The sequence below is a fragment of the Elgaria multicarinata genome, chromosome 3 (assembly GCF_023053635.1).
Source record: "Elgaria multicarinata webbii isolate HBS135686 ecotype San Diego chromosome 3, rElgMul1.1.pri, whole genome shotgun sequence".
NCBI lineage: Eukaryota > Metazoa > Chordata > Lepidosauria > Squamata > Anguidae > Elgaria > Elgaria multicarinata.
In genome coordinates this window covers 49,315,221-49,337,546 of record NC_086173.1, presented here as the reverse complement: position 1 = coordinate 49,337,546, position 22,326 = coordinate 49,315,221, and the positions used below count along the sequence as shown (strand labels likewise).

The window sequence follows — 22,326 nt, the reverse complement described above, 5'->3', positions numbered from 1 at the left end:
AAGAGTAGTGGACATGCCACCCACCCACCATGGCTTCTTCTTAGGGTGGCTTAGCATGATGTGTGAATGTGCCCAATGCCACTTCAGAATGCCATTAGGAGATCATTGTTCCCCTACACAGAAATCTCGTTTTACATACAAAATTAGCACATTAAAAAGAAGGCTTATACTCCTGCTCCTCCACCCAAAAAAGTGTAGATTTGTCCAGTCTCTTGTATGACATCTCCTCGTGTAACATTACTAGTATACCAGCTAGTCTACTTGGCTGATTCGATCAAATGCTTTCGCTAGTACTTACCAGTAATGACACCAGCAGAAAGATAGACCTGAATTATATTAGTGGAGAAGGAAGCGATGATCATCCCTGCTGAAGCAAAGAGGCCACCGACCAGCATAACAGGACGGCAACCAAACCGATTGACGCACATACTGCACAGGGGACCTAAGCAAAAGAGAACATTAATTGGTAGCTATCCGTTAAATTTTGTATTTCCTGTCATATTGCACCCAGGGATGCAGTGCTGCGAAGATTTGGAGTTTGTGGTTGTCCAGTATGCCGATAAGACATGTATTTTATTCTTTAAAATGCTTGTTTTATATTTTTAACTGTTCTATGGCATTTTTAACTGATTGTAATCTCCCCAGAGAACATTAGTTATTGGGTGGATTAGGAATGTAACAAATAAATAACTATCTTTTCTTTTCCATCTGACTCAGGCCCTGCAGTATTGGTGCTTACCTATTATCTGACCATAGTATAGGATTGGCTGCAACTGAGCTGACTGAATCCAGAAAAGAATGAGGTTAACATGTTTAGTGGGTCTGGTAACCTGGTGAGGTAGGCCTTGATTGCCAATTTTTTTTTGGGGGGGGTGCAGAAAGCTGAGAAATCTAAATAAATAAATAACAGTTGTTTTTCAGCCTTCCCTATGCTCTAAGGGTTGCAATTTTTGGATGTCTTTGGACTCACAGCTTCATCTGGAAGACCAGGTTGGAGGGGCGGCCAAACTTGCTTTTCGCTAGTTCAGTTTTGTGAGAACCTACAACCTTTTCTAGGTGAACAGGTAAAATGCTTGATGGGTCTTGTGACTTGGTGAGGAGACTTCACTAAGATGAGGTAGGCCTTAAGTGTCGGTGTCGGGGGGGGGGGAAGAGAATAAATTAAAATAAATGAATAAATCATGTTTTTCACTCTCAGGCTTGCAACTTTTGAATGTCTTTGGATCCACAGCTTCACCTGAAAGACTAGACAAGCATAATATATAACTTGGTAACCTCAAATCTACATGACTGTAATGCAATCTGAAGGGGCTGCCCTTCATGACTGACTAGAAACTTCAACTGATGCAAATCGCAGCAGTTCATCCCCTAGTGAATGAATTAACAAGAGCACATTCCACCAGTAGTCTGGTACTTACACTGGCTTCGCTTTACTTTCTGTACACAAATTCTGACCTGATCAGCTAGAAGGGCCTCTGAGCCTGTCTAGCTCTCTTACTGCTGGCAGCAGGCGGGGATAGGTGCTAGAGAGACCATAGGATTCTGTGGATCCTGGCCTCACTTTTCTCTTCCCTTCCCCACCCACCAAAATGCTCTCTTTATATCCTCTGTGAGGTCATCCCAAGGTTGCTATTGCAACTTCAGAAAGCAGCTGCTGCAGTTCTTTCTGTGGTGGTTGTGAGGGGAAGGCTGGAAGGATCCGATGCCAGATTCCCCTTCTTGTCATTGTAAGAATGTCTACGGCCTTGGGAGAGGGAATCTGAAATATCCTATGGACCCTGGGACACTCTCCCAGGGACTCCATTGGATTGTTCTCTAAATTACCCTTTGATACTTTCTCAACCAACTGCAGGGCCATGCACTCCCTCACCCTGATCCAACACGAGCTGAACTTTTAAAAGTTATTTATATATGACTTTATGCGTACATACATGTCAGAATAAGAACGGGAATGCACATTTTAAACATACATTCCATTGAAATGAATGCAGTGCACAGTCATCATGCACACTTAAATGTGCATTGCATTTGTATTCAAATCACATTTTCACCCATGGTCCCTAATACACCAAGTGATGCAAGTATCTGAGGCAAGGGAAATAGGAGAAAAAACATGACTACTTTGTCTGATGCTGACAGGCTTCCTATGTGACCAGAGGTGTCCATGCATTTAGGTACTGAAAACCAAATTACATGTGATAATTCTGTGAATGTAGTTAACGTGCATGTTTTTTAAAACATTGAATTTTAGGCTAGGATTGCCTTACTTTTCAATCCACCCCACTCCACTTAGGAATCCAGCCTTTTGATGTCTGTCTTGTGCCTGATGAAGACCACTTTATTTCCCCATAGTTTTTAACTTTTGATGATATGTTTTATTCTGCCTTTTATATTTTAATGTTGATTTAAAATATCTTTTAAAATCTATTTTAAAGTGTTTTATTCTGTTTTTATTTTATTTTATCTTGTACACTGCTCCGAATTTTTTAAAAAAAAATTCAATGGGGAGTGGTATATAAATATTGTAAATAAAATACATAAATAAATAAATTTTATAGATTTACTATTTTAGCTTATTTTATGTACTTGTTACTTTATAGTTTTTGGATGTTTTTTTAAAATACATTTTATTGTAAGCCACTCTGATAATTGGATTGTGAAAGACAGGGGTCTCAATCTTATTAGATAAATACAAAAATAATTAATAGAATAAAATGCTTTTAAAAAATTTCTTTAGTCCTACTATGTTAAAATTTAGAAACTACTTACCTGTTCCATAAAGCATAGCCAATAGAATGGAGGAAATCCATGCGGTGTCACTATATCCAACACCAAACTCCCGGATAAGCTCCTTAAAGAATACGCTCATGGCCTTTGGGAAGGCATAGGAAAATCCAGTGATGACGAAGCACCCAAAGAGAACAGCCCAACCCCAGCCACCATCTGGGGCTTTAACTCCAGATGGACCATCATCAAGCACCACAGCTCCCATGATGAGACTTTATGAGTTTCCTAAGACATAATTAAAAAAATAAATGTAATGTTTAAATGTTAAAAATTAAAATAAAATGAAATATAATTTAACATTTCAATTGTATAGCCCATGGTTACTAGGAAAATTAATCAACTCAGTCTTTATTACACAATGAAGAACTTTGCTGGCCCATATGCTGTCAGTCAAGAAACAGGCAGTGAATTTATTGATGTGCTGTCCAAAGATGTCACCACCAAGTGGTACCAATAACTCATGAGACAACAACAAACACTGATTATTACAATGTATGATTCACTTAGTGCTTGGATTCTGTATTAAGCATTCTGTAAGATCCATGTATGAAGCCAGACTTTGAGCCAACCTGCTGTCTAGACGGCTGAGGGCTGAAGACGTGATCATTCAGAGACCTTTCTGTGACATTTAGGCCCAGCACTGCACAGCTTAGAAGAAACAATTTCACATTCAAAGCTCCAGAAATAAACCTGGCAGAGTGTACCCGAGCAGATCTGTTGCATGAAGCTGCTCTTTCAGAAGGAAAATGTCCAAATGTTTTTCCTTCATCATCTCTTGATGCCTGCTAGAGTAGATTTAGTTACACTAAATTTACAGGCTGCCTGAACTACATAGAGATAAAATATGAAGCAAGCACAAAATCATCTATCTCTGTATAAAGGGCAAAAAGACAGTACAACCAGTTCCATATGCCCAATGTGGTTTGGGGTTTATATTTCTTGAACCCTGCAGACCTCATTGACCCACCCCACCTTGCAATCTTTTGAAACTGAGGGGATTTTCAAAAACTTTTAAAGTGGCATGGCATCTGATATTTGAACGGAAAGAGGGTTTAATAAAAAAAACACCCACTGGGCGTTCTAAACTATGCCTAAATCAGCTGTTTGAATTCCAGCCACAGAATCATTTTTCTCAAAAAATATATGGAGAGATATATGTCCATATTTTTGTAAGTAATAGGAGTGACATTACTGCATGAAAAGGCTTGCTGTTTACACTTACAGTGGCAACAAGAAAACTACAACTTGTCTTTCCCACATCTGCTGTTCCTTCCTCAATTTATGTTTTGCAATGCTGATGTGTGTCATTTCCTGTATGCATTTCTAACGCCTATCCTCTGAATTTCTTACAGTAAAAGGTTATCTGAGGTTCGTCCCTCTACAACCAAGAGAATTTATGATCTTGTCAATCAGGCATCCATCTGCAAAATGTCCCAGTAGGCAGATGGGCTGTTAAATCAATGTTTAATGCTAAACAGCAGCATGAACATTTTTCTAGAGAAAAAAGAGAGAGCTTGTTTTGAATCATCGTTAACTCCCACAATAACTGAACAGTACAAGAACTAATACGTGAACAAATGCTTAAATCCATCATCTGAGCTCTATTGTTAAGAGAAACTGTTTCAAACCAGGAGAGAGCAGAGTTTCCCTTGAAAGAAAGCACTGTCTTTCTCACATGTACAGTTTGCCTGACAATGAAATTGTTCAGAAATGAATTGTTGTATTCCTCATGGGTTCTAGCTCCAAAAGCCAGCTCTACATAATATTTTTATTGGATTTAGTCTGTGTGTGTGAGTGGAGGTCATTTTGTGATCTGACATGGATGTATTTCCCAGGGATACAGCAATTCATGTTGCTAGGCTAACCAAAAGATCACCCAAAACTGTGCAGTCTTTCAAGATCCCCAATCTCTTCATCAGGCAAGATGTTATAAAAGGTAGATGGGGGTAGGGGAGTGAGTAGATCATAAAAGCCACATTGTCTGCCAAGTTCAGACTAGTCCCATGGTTACAGAAAACTCCTGCTGCCACTTGTTATGCTGGGAAGGTGTGAGGGAAGATGTGATCTTCCATTTTGAGGAATATAAAGGCCAGCTATTTTCTGATGGAGCTTCCTGTTTTCTTATGGAGCAACCATCACATAGCCTGCTGAGCCTATTTTGAATATCTGCAGACTTGTACAGAACTTTACTAAAGATAAAGAGAAGCCCTCAGCATTCTTCCTGCAAGAGACCCTCTTCCTCTAAAAAACAGGCATTGTATTGGAGGAGATAGATCAATCTGTTCCCATGGAAACTTGTAGCCATCCATGCATACACCTACTCTCAGCCAGCTGTTCATTCCTGTCCTACAGCCATTCTGCCTCACGGTAACTCAGGCAGAAACTCAATGGCTAGACTGTTCACTGTGTACATAGCATAGGCAGAACACTTGACATTCGTCACCACATCAATCACTCTTTGGTGACAAGGCTTTCCCCCCACTGCTCTTCTCTAAAATATGGCCTTCTGTCTGCCATGACGGTGAAACACTATACCAAGCTAAATGATTTCACAGGCTTCCTTCACCCACACATTTTGTCAACTTATCCTTTATCCCAGCCTTCCCCAACTTGGTGCTTTCCAGATGTTTTGGGCTTTGACTTCCATCAGCCCCAGCCAGCATAGCCAATGGTCAGGAATGCTGGGAGGTAGTGGTAAACATCTGGAGGGCATCAGGTTGGGAAAGGCTACTCTGTCACCATGAAGCCTTCCAAGAGAGACCCACCACCTGTAGGATTCTCTCACCAACATTCTCAGCATCTTGTGGAATCCAACTGGATCTGATTTCTAGCAACACTGCAAGGTGATCATCTCCAGAGAAAAGCTGCTGCAACTATCGTCTTAGCTCAGATTCGTCATGAATTGGACACCACACTTAATGCAGCACCACTAGTAGAGGTGTTCAGAGCGCCGTCCGGCTCAGTTTTATTGGATGAGTTTCAGTTATTGAGGCCCGAGGATGTGGACAAGGTGCTTGGCCAAGTCCGGTCGACCACCTGTGTGCTTGACCCTTGACCCTCGTGGCTCATTACATCAAATAAGGAGGGGATCGCCGGCTGGGTCCAGGAGGTTGTAAATGCCTCCTTGAGAGAGGGAGTGGTGCCGGCCTCTTTAAAAGAGGCGGTAATTAGACCACTCCTGAAGAAGCCTAATCTGGACCCGGAGGATGTTAACAACTACAGGCCGGTGGCTAATATCCCTTTCCTGGGCAAGGTGCTTGAGCGGGTGGTTGCAGGACAACTCCAGGCACTCTTGAATGAAACAGATTATCTAGATCCATTTCGATCGGGTTTCAGGCCTGGTTTTGGAACGGAAACTGCCTTGGTCGCCCTGTGGGATGACCTCTGTCGGGAGAGAGACAGGGGGAGTGCGACCCTGTTGGTTCTCCTAGACCTCTCAGCGGCCTTCGATACCATCGACCATGGTATCCTTCTGGATAGGTTGTCTGAGCTGGGAGTTGGAGGTACTGCGTTGCAGTGGTTCCGCTCCTACTTGGATGGCCGATTCCAGAAGGTGGTGCTGGGGGATTATTGCTCTGTGCTGTGGCTCCTAAGCCATGGGGTTCCGCAGGGTTCTATTTTATCCCCTAAGCTGTTTAACATATACATGAAGCCGCTGGGGGAGGTTATCCAGAGATGTGGACTGAGGTGTCAGCAATATGCGGATGATACCCAGCTCTACCTTTCCTTTTCATCAAACCCAGGTGAGGCAGTGACTGTTCTGAATCAGTGCCTGGGCACGGTAATGGACTGGATGAGGGCCAACAAACTGAGACTCAATCCAGACAAGACGGAGGTACTGTTAGCAGGTGGTTCATCTGTCCGGCGAGGTGATGTTTGCCCTGTCCTGGACGGGGTTGCACTCTCCCTAAAGGATCGGGTCCGTAGTTTGGGGGTGCTCTTGGATCCAGAACTGTCACTTGAGGCACAGGTGAACTCAGTGGCAAAGAGCACCTTTTATCAGCTTAGGCTGATATACCAACTGTGCCCTTATCTGGACAGTGATAGCCTAGCTACAGTTATCCATGCTCTGATAATCTCTCGTTTGGATTACTGCAATGCGTTATACGTGGGGCTGCCTTTGAAAACGGTCCGGAAGCTTCAGCTGGTACAAAACAGGGCAGCCCGTTTACTAACAGGGACTGGCCGACGAGATCACATTACGCCAGTCCTTTTACAACTTCATTGGCTGCCAGTCCAGGTCCGGGCCCGATTCAAAGTGCTGGTATTGACATTTAAAGCCCTAAACGGTTTGGGGCCAGGTTATTTGAAGGAACGCCTCCTCCCATATGTACCTACCTGGACCTTAAGATCATCTACAGGGGCCCTTCTCCGTGAGCCACTGCCAAAGGAAGTGAGGCAGGTGGCTACTAGGAGGAGGGCTTTCTCCGCTGTGGCACCCCGGTTGTGGAATGAGCTCCCCAGAGAGGTCCGCCTGGCGCCTACACTGTACTCCTTTCGTCGCCAGCTGAAGACCTTTTTATTCACTCAGTATTTTAACACTTAATTTTAACTTAAATTATACTGTTTTAACTCTGTATTTTAACCTTATATCAATTTTGCTGCATGGTTTTATCCTGGTTGTGCTTTTTATATTGTATTTTGTATTTGTGTTTTTTAACTTGTTGGTTGTTTTATGATGGTTTTATTTTTTGTGAACCGCCCAGAGAGCTTCGGCTATTGGGCGGTATAAAAATGTAATAAATAAATAAATAGACCTGAGGTTTATCCTGGGGTCGTCCTGGGGTCGTCCCTGCCTGCTCCCAGGATCCCGTGTGACATCTGGATTGACAGGGATGATCCCGGGACAATCCCGGGATATAGGCCTGGTCTAGCCATGACCCGTCTTCAACCACAACATTGCTGCTTTCCTGCTCTTCACTGAAAGTAAACCACCAATTGATAGCTGGCCATTGGCGTTAAGTGGACAGATTTTTCAAAATAAAGAAATAGGTAGGGCGTGCACACACCTTTAGTATTGGGGAAATGGTGGTTGTTTTTTGAGTGGTAAATAGATTTGAGTAATGAGAAGTGTCCTTTGCTCTGCTCCCTATCCACCCTTCACTCTGTTTTCATTTAAATCAGTGGGCATGAAAAGAAAACACTATATGTTAGCCTGCCTTTGATGAGTACTTAAAAACTTCAGGTAGTGATAGTATAACAGCCTGCTTGTCAACAGTTCTACCTGCAAAAAGCATGTTACATCAATTTTGGACGTATTTAAAAGGCTTTCAATTTGTTCCCAGATCCAGTGAAGAGTGGTAGCTTTAACCTTTAATGCACAATCTGATGCAAGTTTAGACAGAAACAGTGTCCTACAATTCCCAGAATGCCCCAGCCAGTTGTAGGAGTTGTTTTGTCTAAATATGCATAGGATTGCACCCTTAGTGCCCTAAATGGTCTGGATTCAGAGGCAAGGATGGTGAGTATCAGGAGCAGGACCTTTTCAATCACACTGCCCACTTTGTGGAACTTGTTCCCTGATTAGTTTTGTTAAACCTGTTCTCAACTTTAGGAAAAAATTAAAAGTCCTTTAATTTTAAACAGCTTGAGGGACAAGTTCATTGTAACTTGTTTTATCTCGTCAACCTTTCCTACTCTTTGAATTTTATTAATAGCTGATTGTTGTGTTTCTAAACCTGCTGTGTTATATATGGATTTTGTGAGGGACCTTCGGGACATATTTTCAGTTAGGAGGGTGGGATATAGAAGAGATGGGGAAATGACGTGCTAACATCTGCTATAGCCTCTGGATTATAACCTCCCATTCACTGCTCTTTTTTGTGTTTGGTCAACAATCTTCTTTTGAAAAAAACAGAATCCCCGTTATATGTTTTCCTTTACTCCCTGTTCTACTCTGCTTCCTTCCAAGTTTTTCCTTTAAATTTTAAACTAAAATTTAAAGTGTGAATGTTCCTTATTTTCCAGCCCTTTCATACAGTCAGCTTTCTTCTCTTATCTTCAAATTTTTAGGCCTTTGCTAGACCTAAGGTTTATCCCGGGGTCGTCCCTGCCTGCTCCCAGGATCCGCTGTGTGTCATTTAGATGCACAGGAATGACCCCGGGATGATCCTGGGATAAACCTTAGGTCTAGCTAAGGCCTCAGTCTCCCCTTCCTTCCCTACCAGTGAGACTCTGAATGTCCTCCACAGTGGAGTCAATTTCCCCCCGAGTTTTGCTAGTATTCTGTATCTGCCCATACCTGTTTATTTTAACCTCAGATAAACTTGATCTTCCCCTCACTGTTATGCATATTCTTGCCCACGGGAGGTATGTGAGAAAGTGGGTTGATCTGTGTAATTTGGGATCTAATTAAACACATTAAAATTTAATGATGAAATGAAAATGAATTTTGAACTCCCCTGTGGATGTTTATGGAAGAACACCAATGCCATTTTCCACTAAAAGCTAACCCTGTACCTATGAGAGCTTAATTACAGAAAACACATTTTAAGGAGCAAACACATATAGAACTTGCTTTAATCCAAAACTAAAGTCATGATCCTCTAGTTTACTTTGTCGCTCCCCATCCAGATCCCTGCCATATCAAATTGCTCCTTACCATTGCCAAAAACAGGAGATGTGGTTTTGTGCTTTAAGGCTGAAGTTCTCATTGAGCAAAGATGGCTCAATATCTCACTGGTCGGGGGCAAGAAGTGACATGAGGCCTCCCTTTCAGACACCTCAGCCCCAGTGAGGTGTGTTAACAGCAAACACCCAAATCTGGTATCCCCACCAAACCTATGCCAAAGTTTTGTGCTGTCTTGTGATGGCATGAAACTTGGACTTTGTGTCACAAACAGCACAAAACTTTGGCAAAGGTTCCGAGTGGAGACAATGTGAATTTTTGTGTGGTTCATCTCAACCCCATCACTGGGAATGTCATTTTTATGCTTGGGTTTCAGCATGAGTCTCAGGGTTTGTGGCACAGGTTTCCAAACTTTAGCATAGGTTTGGAGGGGATACGGCAATAGCTACGAAACTGTATTTAATGGGCCTGTTCAGACGACACGCTAAGCCATGGTTTGGCCGCTAACCCTTTTGCAGCAAATGGTTAGTGTATGTGTTTAAACCATGGTTATATAGCCACTATGTTTCGGAATGATTCACGTGACACGTTAAGCCATGGTTTACATGATGCACTAAGTCATAAGTTTAGCTCAAAATGCTTAACCACTGTGGCTTAGTGTGTTGTCTGATCAGGGTCGTTGTATCAGAACACACTTGTGGGTAGCAGCACAAAACACGGCCGTTGTAACACAAAACAGCACCAAACTGGCACAAAACTTTTACACAAGCTTGGAAGGGTGGATACCAGGTTTGGCGGTTTGTAGTTAACACAGCACCTGTCGTGAAAAGAGCCATCTGTGCCATCACCTTAGACAGCAAAAGCTGCAGTGTTGTAAAACTAAAGCCACTGAGGATTTCTCCAGACCAGGTGGAAAAGCAGGTTTCTGGAGATACACCATCATACTAACACGAAAACAACCAATAAAAGAAAGGGAGGACTGCCAGGATTTCTTCACCAATTCAACATATGTTAGTGATCAGAATGCTGCTAGTACACAATACAATTCAACTGTAAAAAGTAAAAACTAGAAACTTATGTAGGGACTTATTTAGGGAAATAAGTCCCACCCAGTTCAATGGAACTTACTCCAAACAAGTATGCACAGATTGCAGACCAAGATGGTTGTTAACCGCTGAGCAAGGGGACATTTATTTCACACTTCCCCAGCAAGTTTGGGTACCACCACGTTTTTTCTTCCCATTTACAGTATATCTTCAGAAGACTATATCTGAGACCATGACTGCCCTCACCCAAAGAGCATTATAGTTGAACAGAACTTTCAACCCACACCTCCCTGACCACGTTCAGCATTCAATCAACTATACCACACTCTCCTTTATGTTCTGTGGTGTTATTATGCAATAAGATACACAGGATCATTTAAAAGCAGGCAAGGTTATATAACTTCTGTGTCCTGTACAGTGACCAGCATGCTGCTGTCACTAACAAAATGTTCAATATTAAGAGTATGCAGGAGCCCTTTAGAAATCAGTTTACTTCTGGTCTGTGGGTAGGGAAGAATTACAGGTGTAATAAACTCACTGAGAATGAGATGGCCTGGATTAAGGTAGAAGCTAAACATCAGCCCTGGGTGGGAATGTGGGCACACAGATACACACATAGCTATAGAGAAAAATATCAAAGACCAGGAAGTCCCAGAGGTATAGTCCGAACATTTCTATGCAAAGCAGCAAAGGTAGAAATGTGGCTGCGACGAGCAGGACACCCTAAGACAGCCTTCTCCAAGATAATGCCCTCCAGTACTTTTGGACCACAACTCTCAGTATTCCTGACCATTGGCTATACTATCTGGGGTTGATGGAGGTTGAAGTCCAAAACATCTGGAGGGCATCGGGTTGGGCAAGGCTGCCCGCCTAAGACATACTTCCCCACCACCAGCTGCCCTACAACATCCATCATCCCCAGCACGATGGGAGTTTTTGTCCCAACACATGTGCAAGGCACCAGGTTTAAGGAAAGCCGCCCTAAGAAGCCGAAGTTGCTTCCTGGTTCCTTGGGAAAACCCTGGCAGGAAGACGCGCTGATCGCCCCCAGCGGGCATCGGGGAGGAGTCGGCGCCGCTCCAGGGGCAGCAGCACTGTTGGGAGCCTTTCCTCCGTCTCCTCCCCATTCCCGCGCGCCTCCAAGCCCAAGCTGGCCCGAACCACAACGCGGGCGGCGCGCACAGGCCGGAACAGTTGGGGGCGCCTTCCCGCATGCAGACGTGAAGGACGTGACCGCGGGAGGCGGTGGACGGGAGGTGCCAAGCTACCGTAATTACCAGGAGAGCCACGCGCTCGCCTCGTGGGTCGAGCGCCAGGGATACCGTAATGCCGAGAGGGGTTATGAAAGACTGAGGGAGAGAGCGAGGGTCTCCGCTCTTCCCTTCCCTGTGTGTACCTGCGGAGAAAGCGAAGCAAGCGAAGCCTCCCTCCGCCATCTGTAGGGGAAATATCAGCACACACACATGCTCCCATTAAGCCGATTTCAGTGTCATTATCTCGATAGCGCAAATACCTGGTTCAGAAAGAGACGGTGTGTGTGTGTGTGTGTTCTGACATGAACTCACTTCAGTTATAAGCAGAAGTTTACCTCGTTAGGGGAAGACCTCACAGAGGACGCTGCTTTCGTTCAACTACCCAACTTCCTCCAGTACAATACCGTGATGTGACTACTAAACTCGACTTTTCAGAATACCTCTACGTGGAAACACTCTCGTTTGGTACAATCGGCGTCCACCCCATAGTTCCACTGCCCATTCCATAGAATGCACAAAAGAACAGGGCTCAAACCGTCACTGGGCATCTTATGTTTCAAACACTGATCGGGAAACCGCGGTTGTCCTAAGACCAACTCTACCGAACTCTGCCCGTTCGCTCCTTGTTGTTACCACGGCACCACCGAAACGACCAATGGTGACTTTAAGAATAAAACATTTGTGACAACAAGACCTGTCCAAATGGAATTAGGGGCGCGCGACGGGGGTGGGGGCAGAGAGAGAACACACAAGTCTGGAAACAAATGAATTACTGTGCTATGGAACAATGTCACAAGTAATAAAATTTTATCTAGAAAACCTACACCTAAAATACCTACAACAGTATTTGAAAAACTGCACTCGTTTTAAAGATACCATTAACAACATTAACAAGGGACACATAATAATAAATAAATAATAATAATAAATTTATTTCTTGCCCGCCTCTCCATTTTGATCGAGGCGGGGGGGGGACAACAATAAACGATAAAATACATAATACTCAATTAAAACATAACATAATATACATTGTTAAAAACATCCTAAAAGACATCCCAGTTTAAAAAGCATTCTTGGCATCTCTTGTTAAACACTCACAAATGCACACTTTATTCTTGCCCCTTTTTCTGAGTTTGACCCACAATCCGGAACAAGAGATTGTTGAAGTCAGCAAAGCAGCTACCTACATAGATCCTATAATCCTGTCCTTGCCCATCCTACTACAAGTCCTCTCCCAAGCACACATACAGACTAACACTTACATATTGATGGTAACCTTACCTATCAAAAAAGAAGAGTGAGCTCCAAAAGTGTGCTTCTGCTCCCAAGGCTGTTGCCTTAGAAACCAAGGAGGAAACAATATGGATGGATGAGGCATTCACTTAAGTTGACTCAGTTGTGGGTGTTTCGGTGGGTGTGCTTCACAGCCTGTCTCACTATTTTTTTGCCCCATAAAATCACATGAACCAGTTGAGACCTACTGCCTTCATTAACTGAAGGGCTCTCTGCATGTATACGTAGATAAAAGGAAGTTATGGCGCAACTAAAGTACTTTGACTAACAGAAAAGTTTCACCTCCCTCTTCCTGCCTGTGTACCAGCATATCAGGAGCCACAGACGATTAGGATTTTTTAAAATAAAATAAAGCACAAATTTGATTATTATTGCTATTTTAAATTATAGCCGTATCACTCATGACAGGAGCTTAGCCTGCGTGATAAAGGAATAAAGAAGCCATGTTTCTTAGCTTACTAGACCTGTAGGTAAGAAACATGATTTCTTTACACAGTATAAATTGGGAATGCAAGAAGGAAGTGTTCTAATTAAAAACAGAAAAGCAAAATTGGTTTTATTCACAATCTCTCAGGACTTCACTTGGACTTGTTAAAAAGTGTAAATGACATTACTTAATTAGCATTAATTTAGTTTGTACATTAATTTAGTAAGAAGCAGAAGTGATCACTCATATGGTTATATTATTGAACATAAAAATAATAGAAAAGAAAAAGAAAAGAAGCAACATTCAAATTAGGGGTCTTAAAGAGAAGGCAAAAGGGAATGATCTAATTGGTTATTTATGGTCACACTATATTAACTTCTTAACCCTTTCCCCTCTGGCAGTTTTTCTGTTAAAAAATCCCCTCGAGTTGCTTTATGCCTTCAGGGGGAAAGATACAGATAACCATGGACATGGGCAGTGGGGTGGGGGCAGTTTTAAGCAGAAAAATCACCCCAGGGGCAAGGGTTACAAAGCCTCTTCCCCATCCCATCCCCCATGCATACTGTTGTCTCTGCAGCTGCATTCTGTAAAAGAAATGTGTCAAGGAAAATTACATGCAACTCAGTGTCACATGAAGTTTGGCCCTTTGTCAAAACCATTTGCTTCAATTTTAGCCTCTGTAATGAAAATTACCAAGAAGTGGTTAAACTTATCAAATTAAATCAATTCTAGCATGTACAAAGAAAGATTAGGGACCCCAGAAGAGCGGGGAAAGGGGGCAAGAGCCCCGCACCCATGATTAGCCTGTGGGCTGCCCGACCCCTAAATAATCAGGCAATAAAGACTGCTATTGATCATGTATCTGAACATTCTGCCTTTTCAGGGTACAAGAGAAGACTGATGAGGATCAGACTGCTTTTCTAAGATAAGGGCCAGGATCTATGCTTTGTGTCAAATTATGATCCCATCATGGTAACACTATATCCCTCTTGCACATTTATACCTCATAGATCACACAATGGCCAGATCTACACCTTGTGTCAAATCAGGCAGATAACATAGGCATAAACCAGGACAAAAGTATAGGTGTGATGGAGCACAATAACTTCCTCAAAGCTTGGTATAGACAATGGAGGAGGGAAAAGTAGAGTTGAGTAGGAAGCACATGAGCACAAGGCTTGCTCTTGGTTCAATACATTTTGGTTTATTGAACTGAGATTGTTATACCTGAATCTGAACCAAAATTGTACATTTCTTTAAAAGTCTGTATGTCGATGTTAACTTTGGCTAATCTTAAAACATTAGTTCAAAGAAACATTCACATTTATTACTGGATACATTTATTACAGGGGAGTGTCTCACTGTAAAAAAAAATTAAGAAAATTGTTATTTGGGCGATGAGGATGAGGATGTTTATATACCACCCCATAGTCAAAGCTCTCTGGGTGGTTTACAAAGATTAAAATGTTGAACATTAAAAATTAATATACAAAATTGAAAAGCATAAAAACAGACAACAGACAAGGACAATATATATTTAAAATAACTGTAAACTCTAAGCCAGGCCTAAATATAGATCTGAGGTCAATTAAAAACTCAGCATATGCTGTTAAATGCCTGAGAGAAAAGAAAAGTCTTGACCTGGCACTGAAAAGATAACAATGTTGGTGCCAGGTGGGCCTTGTCGGGGAGGTCATTCCATAATTGGGTGCCACCAGTGTGAAAGCCCTCTCCCTTGTTGCCATCCTCCAAGCTTCCCTCAGAGTAGGCACCCAGAGGAGGATCTTAGATGTTGAACATAGTGTATGGGTAGGTTCATTCCGGGAAAGGTGTTCCATGATATATTGTGATCCCAAGCCATGTAAGGCTTTATAGGTTAAAACCAGCACCTTGATTTGGGCTCAGAGACATGCAGGCAGCCAATACAAGCAGGCCAGAGTTGGTCTTATATGGTCAAACCTCTTGGTCCTCATTATTAATCTGGCTGCTGCATTTTGCGCAAGCTGCAGCTTCTAAACCATCTTCAAAGTCAGCCCCATGTAGAGTCCATTGCAGTAATCTAACTTGGAGGTTACCAGAGCATAGATAACTGAAGCCAGGTTATCCCTGTCCAGATAGGAGTGTAACTGGGCCACCTATCAAAGTTGGTAGAAGGCACTCCATGCCACCAAGGCCACCTGAAGCTCAAGTGACAGAGATGATTCCAGGAGAAGTCCCAAGCTACAAACCTGCTCCTTCAGGGGGAGTGCAACCCCATCCAGAACAGGTTGAACACCCTCCATTTAGTCAGCAGAACCACCTACTAAAGGCATCTCAGTCTTGTCTGGATTGAGTTTCAATTTACTTGCCCTCATCCAGCCCAATGCTGTGGCCAGGCACTGGTTCAACACATCCTCAGCCTCACCTGATGAAGATGAGGAGAAGTAGAGCTGCATGTCATCGACGTACTGATGACAATGCACTCCAAAAATTCATGTAGTTTCATGTAGATGTTGAACAGCATGGGGGACAAAACTGATCCCTGAGGAACCTCATACTGGAGAATTTATGGGGCCAAGCAATATTCTCCAAGCACCACCTTCTGGAGCCGACCTACCAAGTAGGAGCAGAACTACTGCAATGCAGAACCTCCCACTCCCAACTCAGCCAGTCGTCCCAGAAGAATACCATGATTGATGGTATCGAAAGCCGCTGAGAGATCAAGGAGAATCAACAGAGTCACACTCCCCCTATCTTTTTCCTAACAAAGGTCATCGCACAGGGCGACCAAAGCTGTTTCTGTGCCAAAACCAGGCCTGAAACCCAACTGAAATATAGAAGAAGATGCTCAAAGTTCTGCTTCTCAATATGGTACTACTATACAAGGGTGACCTAGGTACTTGACCTAGGGTTCTGTTTTCCTTGGAATGAGGCTCAAAGAGTTGGGGGGGGGGGTCAAGCTGTAACAAAACTTTATCCACACAACAACCCTATGTATTGCACTAGCCTCTCCCCTATAACTTGATCCTAATGGTTTGTCTCTCTGACATTCCCTTGGCCACATTGCTGCCAGCTCATGCCCTTCACTTTCTGATTAGCAGAGCTGGCTTTCCACCACCACTTCTCAGAATTGCACTAATTGAAACTGAAGTCTGTTGAGAATAAAGACATTTGGTTCCCCACCCCACTGCAGAGGCATTGCTACTGGCTTCCTACCCACAATGTATCATCCTTACACCAGAGCTTCAGACCACCACCTCACCTTATACAAGTCTTTGTCTCTGCCATGGGTGACCTTATCATAGGTTAATCCCTTGCTGCTGCAAGTCTCCTTGGATCAGTGTTTGTGTTCTTTCAAGATCTTTCTTCACCTCTTAAAGCAAGTATACAATTGCCCCCATCATCTCCCCACCCCTGCTCTATGTGCTTTATTGGTCCTCTCTGGCAATACCTTCCACCAATCCATTCAAGTCTCTTCGGTTTCTCTCTCTTCTCATAGTATCCACAGTATATCTCCACACCTGTACTAGGACCTTTCAAACTACAGCACAGCGGATGATCTAAAGTCTTCATGTAGATTCCTTTTGTATCCATTAATTCCACAGGAAATGTAACAACTTGAACACAAACTCCAAAGGACAGTACTCTGTGCAAAGGATGCATAGCAAGTTAACCAAACAGAGGCAATGTGCATCCTTTGGGAAGCCAGATAGATAGACAGACAGATAGCATTGCCACTCTGAAATTGCAAAAACAATGTTAAAATACAGAGTAAGAATGGACTAAAATACCATCTGATTCCTCCACCATTTGAGGTACAACAGATGGTTAATGGGGAGAGGGCCTTTTCAGTGGTAACCCCACACCTTTAGAATGCTCTCACAAAGATCCTTGCCTGGCACTCATACTGATGTCTCTTGGCACTCGGTAAATACCACTTTTATTTTCCTAGGAATTTTTACTTTTGTGGCTTAGTTTTCCTTAGATTATTTTAATGTTACTTGCATAGATTTACTGTTTTATTGTATTTTAAATTATGAGTTAATGGTGTTTTAAATATTTTATTGTAAGCCACCCTGAGAATGTATTTTGAATGGCAAAGTATAAATTTTAAAAATAAATCATGTACTGGCATGATTCTCAATATTCTTCAGTTTCTTCTTTATCCATGATCATTTTCCCCCTGAGTGCTCAAAAGCAATTCACACACAGTATAATCTTTACAGCATCCATGTAAGGCTTGTCAGTATCATTGTCTCCATATTATGGATGGGGGACAGACAGACAATGATTCATCAAAGATGACCCAATCGTTTTCCGGCTGAGCTAAAATCTGAGTTGATGCTTATCATAGAAGAAAATATCTTTTGACCATTTGAATACTGGAAATGGGGTATGTCACAAGCAGAGGGCAAGGATGACTGTATGCTGGCCATCCCTGTGCACTGTGTACTAGCCAAAAAAATCCAGGTGGTATGTCTCATGATGCAGAAAACCTTACAGAACTGCTAGACAATGGGGTGGGGTAGAGAGAGCCAATAAACAGGAAGTCCTTCTCAACACTCAGGAATTAGGTCACAGAAGGTAAATGGATAGATTAGAATCTAGATCTAGACCTTTAGCGCTTAAAATCGAAGAAGCATTTTTCACGTCTGCTTTTCCCACACTCTAGAATTCTTTTCCAGGAAGACTTGCCAACATCCAGCTGTAGGAAGCACTCTCCAGCCTTTTTATTCACATTTACTTTGGGTGGGATTTAACAATGCAATTAGTAGATAACATATTCTTTTTTACCTGCCCTGAGCCCCTGGGATGAGGTGGCCTATATGATTAATTAAATACATGTATGCATGCATACAGATGTTCTGGACTACCAAGTCACCTGGAATGTAAAGAATAGGTCTTGTAGGGCTGGGAAACCAATCAGGTTCTGGATATCACCACCACCACCACCACCACCATGATTCTTCCGCCCTTCACTAAAGGAGTGTGAGTCTGAAATGCAACGCTGCTTCACACAACCCATTCCAAATGTTTCCTCAGAAATTTAGCACTTCATCCAATAGCCGCCCCCCTCCAACTGACATTTCTGTTTCCCCAGAGGAAAGTAAAAGAGAACTAATCAGGACAATGCCTGTAAAAAATGATCCTATTAAAAATCATAAACCCAATGCCATCCTTGAATACCCATGTGTATTTTATATCAGAAACTTTGTGATGATGTCTAAATGTCAGGACCACAACCTCAAATCTACCCTGGAACTGAAAGACTGGCTACATTCTCTGCTCTGGCTTCATGCGTAATTGCCTGCAGGCTTTTCTGCTCCCATGGACACACACGCAGAGAGAGAGAGAGACAGAGAGGGGGGTGGGAGAGAGAAAGAAAGACAGTTCGTTGCAGGTTTACAAGGGTTCTTGACGGGCTGCTAGCAGTGAGTGCACAGATACACCGCATTTGGTAGAAAACCTTTCTTTATTTTGCTAGTTTTCCATTGTATTAAAGCATCTGGAGAGTAAAACATAGTGACTCTGGCTGCTATGCCAGAGTTACAACTATATATTTCATGTTATAAAATCCTCATGATTTTAGTTCTGGAGATTAACAATTAAATCCCTATGGCTGAAATCTAGTAATAAGAGCTTCATTTAATAGTTAGAATTCATTGTGCTGGTCCTACACATATTCATGCAGTTGAGTAAGGGCTGATATGTCAGCAATCACTCCGAACTTACTGGATTATGCTGCTTAAGAAGCTCAAGTTACTCACGTGAACAAATGTTTGCATGATCGGAAAGCAAGTCATGGGGAGAACTGAATACTCTGGAGGAAGACCTGTTGAGTGAGGGTGTCATTTTACTGTCAGTTCTCAGAGTAGAACTGCACTTTAGACTGTGTTACAAGGTATGCAGCTGTGCATCTTGAGAATGTACCCTTCAGAAGGAGCAGACGATGTCAAGGGACATAGAAATTGAGGAGCCACATTAGTGCCCCAAACCCAGCATGTACTAGGCCTTAGACCATTCTTCATGCCATCAAAATGAAATCAGGTTAACTACAGCAGCAGCCTCATAATATATTAATCCATATTAATTTATTTAATCTATATTAAACTTTACATTTTTGTTTTAATTTTAGTTATAATTCTTTTCCTTCATTCCTGTTATTATTATTGTTATTGTTATAGATAACAGAAAATCTTAACACATTGCTGACACGGAATGTTTCTAAATATTCTATAATATCTCAAAAATATGTTAATCCATATCTCCACACTCTGCTCTACATTGCATCTTCAAATTGCTCCTCTGCAACATCAGAATAATTAATATGCCCACTTATTTGAAAATCTATTCCTCTGAACTCAGTAGGATTTCCAAGCAAACATAGGAGGTGTAGCTACAGGCTGTCCATTAGCTGTAATATACAGCTATAAATCAATCTAGTATCACCAATACTTAAAAAAATAATCAATATCAGCACAGATGTCAGACTTGATATTCCTAAGTAAGCAAGCACCAAAGCCACAATTCCAAACAAGATGGGATAAATATCCAAATAACACAGATAAACAGATTCAAATCCATGCCCTTTAAAATTAATATTTTGGTATGTTATATTATTTTTTAACATACCAAAGCAAAGCAGCAGCTAATTAAGAAATATTAATGATGCCCACAACATTTGTTTACAAAGCTGATGCCCGAGAAGATATTTTGAATCCAAGCAAATGTCCTAGATCCATCAAAAAACATTGGATTAAATGAGGTCAGTAGCTAGGATCAGAGCACTGGCTGGAGGAGCCAATGAGGCTCCAGCAGAGTACAGAGACAAGCCAAGATAGAAACGCCCAAATGAACCTACAGATAATTTAAGTTTCAACTAAAATGATTTATCTCAGTTGAGATTGCTTGTATAGAGAATGAGAATGGATTTAATCTCCTTTGTTTGGAGGTGAGATAATCTCGTCCCTTTATTACTAGATTTCAGAATTCCAAGGATCTCGAGTGGATCCTAGCACCAGTGAGGAGAAGGAAATATAAGGACAGTAACCATAAACAAAACTTAACCTAGGGACCTTCTTTAATACCACAATCCAGCCTGGAGGCAAAACAGCCCAGAGGGCATCTGGGAGCAAAGTGCCTCTGAGAGACATCACAGCCCACCCTGGGGCTTGGGGACGGGATGCGGCCTCCAAATAAATTTGAGCAGAGCCCTGAGGCATGTATCCCTAGAAACTAAACGCTTGCCATGTCCCCATTTTTCACTTCACAACCTTCTGCAGATAACATATACAAAGATGGCTTGACCTTCAGCCTATTCCCTCCCCCCTTGCCCTGCACTCCCCCTTCTATATTCTGGGCCCCTGGCAGAGTTTAAATCCCAGGGACAATTATGGGGAGGGAACAGCTAGATGAGCTCTTGATCTGGCTTGAGAGCCAGCCTCCTCCCCGCTGAAGGCCAGAAATCCGGCTATGCTGTGATCCGCGGCATACCGACCCCCGACCTCCTCCTCAACATCGCCGTCTACATGAGACCTTTTTTATGTTTAAAGAGGCGGAGCCATGGGCACATTCAGACGTACGATCTCAGCCCAAACTGAGGAGAGCCGACATCTGGCCCGAGGGGGGAGGCAGGGGAGAGCTGTGTAGACAGGCAGGCAGATCGATCGCCTCAAAAAAGAGGACGCGAAACAGGCACGAGAAGCAGCGTTCGTTTGGTCCAACCCCAAAACGAATCTCACTCGGTCACCGAGGCGCAGGTGAAAACGAATGCGCTTATCAGGCAAGGAGGCGGAGATGCTCCAGCCAGCCCGGCGCGGTTGTGCCGCCCGCACTCGCAGGGGGCGCAGCGAAGCCCTCGGGGGTCATCACGACCAGCCGACTGGAGCCTCCCCCACCGCGCCGGTCACGGCGACACAGATGGGGCGGGGGTGGGAGACGGGGACAAAGGGATCCTGGAGATGGCGAAGACGGGGGCGGCGGCGATGGTGTCCTAGAGGCTGCCAGGGAGTCCAAGGGGCTTTGTGATCCTGACGGAGGTCCAAGAAGGCCACTCGTTCGGAGATGACCCCTGTTGCACTTCCCTCCCTCCCCCCTCACATCTCTCGCAGTGGGCCGAGATCCAGGGAAGGCTGGTGGCTCCGATGTCCGTGGGGCGGTGAACCCGCTCCGGGTTTCGGTCGGAACCAGTTCAGGATCCGTCAGAACCCCGAGCGGATCCTCGGCAACACGGACATCGGAGCCACCAGCCTGCAGTGCTGAGATCTTGGAGCGACCCCCTCGCTGGGAGCATCTTGGGAAGGCAGCGGCGCGCCGGGGGTGGGGGTGGAGGTGGAGCGGGAGCCCACTCCTCGCCTTCCTACCCGGCTTAGTAGAGACAAGAAGCCCCGCTCCGCTTGCCAGCCCTTCCCGCTGCTGCCCCCCACCCCGCCACTCGCCCTGCGCCTCCATCCATCTCTCGCCCGGACTGGGCACCAAGGGCAGCGAGCAAGCGGCGTGCGTGCGTGCCTGCTCGCACGCTCGCTCGCTCTTGGTCAGTCGGACCCGCAGGCAGGGGTGCCGCCGCCGCCGCCGCCGCCCCCCGCGCCGCCTCCCGAGCGCCGGCAGCCACCTGCACGAGTCCCTCCCGAGCCCGCCCGGCCCAGCCCAGCCCAGCCCAGCCGCGATCAGCATCTCCCCGCCGCGGACAGCTCCGCCTCGCTGCGCTGACCTGGTCCGGGCTGCTGCTTCGGCTCGCGCGCTGTCGGGGGGGCTGCGTCCGGCCCCGCTGGCTGCTGTGGCGACAGCGGCGGCTCTTGTCCGGGGCGATTTAGCGCCTGGAGCTCCGGAGCAGCAGCAGCAGCAGCAGCGGCAGCGCAGCCCGCTCGTCTGGAGAGCGCGTCAGAGAGAGGCAGAGAGAGCCGCGGGGGCCAGGAGGGTCCTAGCGCCTCCCACGGGCGGTTTCGGTTTTTGGTTGCTGCGGTGTGGGTTTTT

At 44.2% G+C, this 22,326-nt stretch overlaps 1 protein-coding gene across 3 annotated transcripts in view; it reads right to left on the bottom strand.

Annotated features, from left to right (window-relative positions):
* Window positions 1-22,105, bottom strand: part of SLC16A3 (solute carrier family 16 member 3) — a 31,310-nt gene extending 9,205 nt beyond the window's left edge. Inside the window, exons 1-3 of one of the 3 annotated variants that reach the window (XM_063120196.1) lie at window positions 22,064-22,105; window positions 2,770-3,012; window positions 299-442 (exon numbers count right to left, since the gene is read on the bottom strand). In XM_063120196.1, the coding sequence (XP_062976266.1) occupies window positions 299-442; window positions 2,770-2,992 (367 nt within the window). In that variant the 5' untranslated portion in view covers window positions 2,993-3,012; window positions 22,064-22,105. Of the gene's footprint in view, window positions 1-298; window positions 443-2,769; window positions 3,013-12,094; window positions 12,117-12,935; window positions 13,055-22,063 lie in introns of those variants that run through there. The other 2 variants (XM_063120195.1, XM_063120197.1) reach the window with 2 other exon arrangements.
* Between the last annotated feature and the right edge of the window lie 221 nt (window positions 22,106-22,326).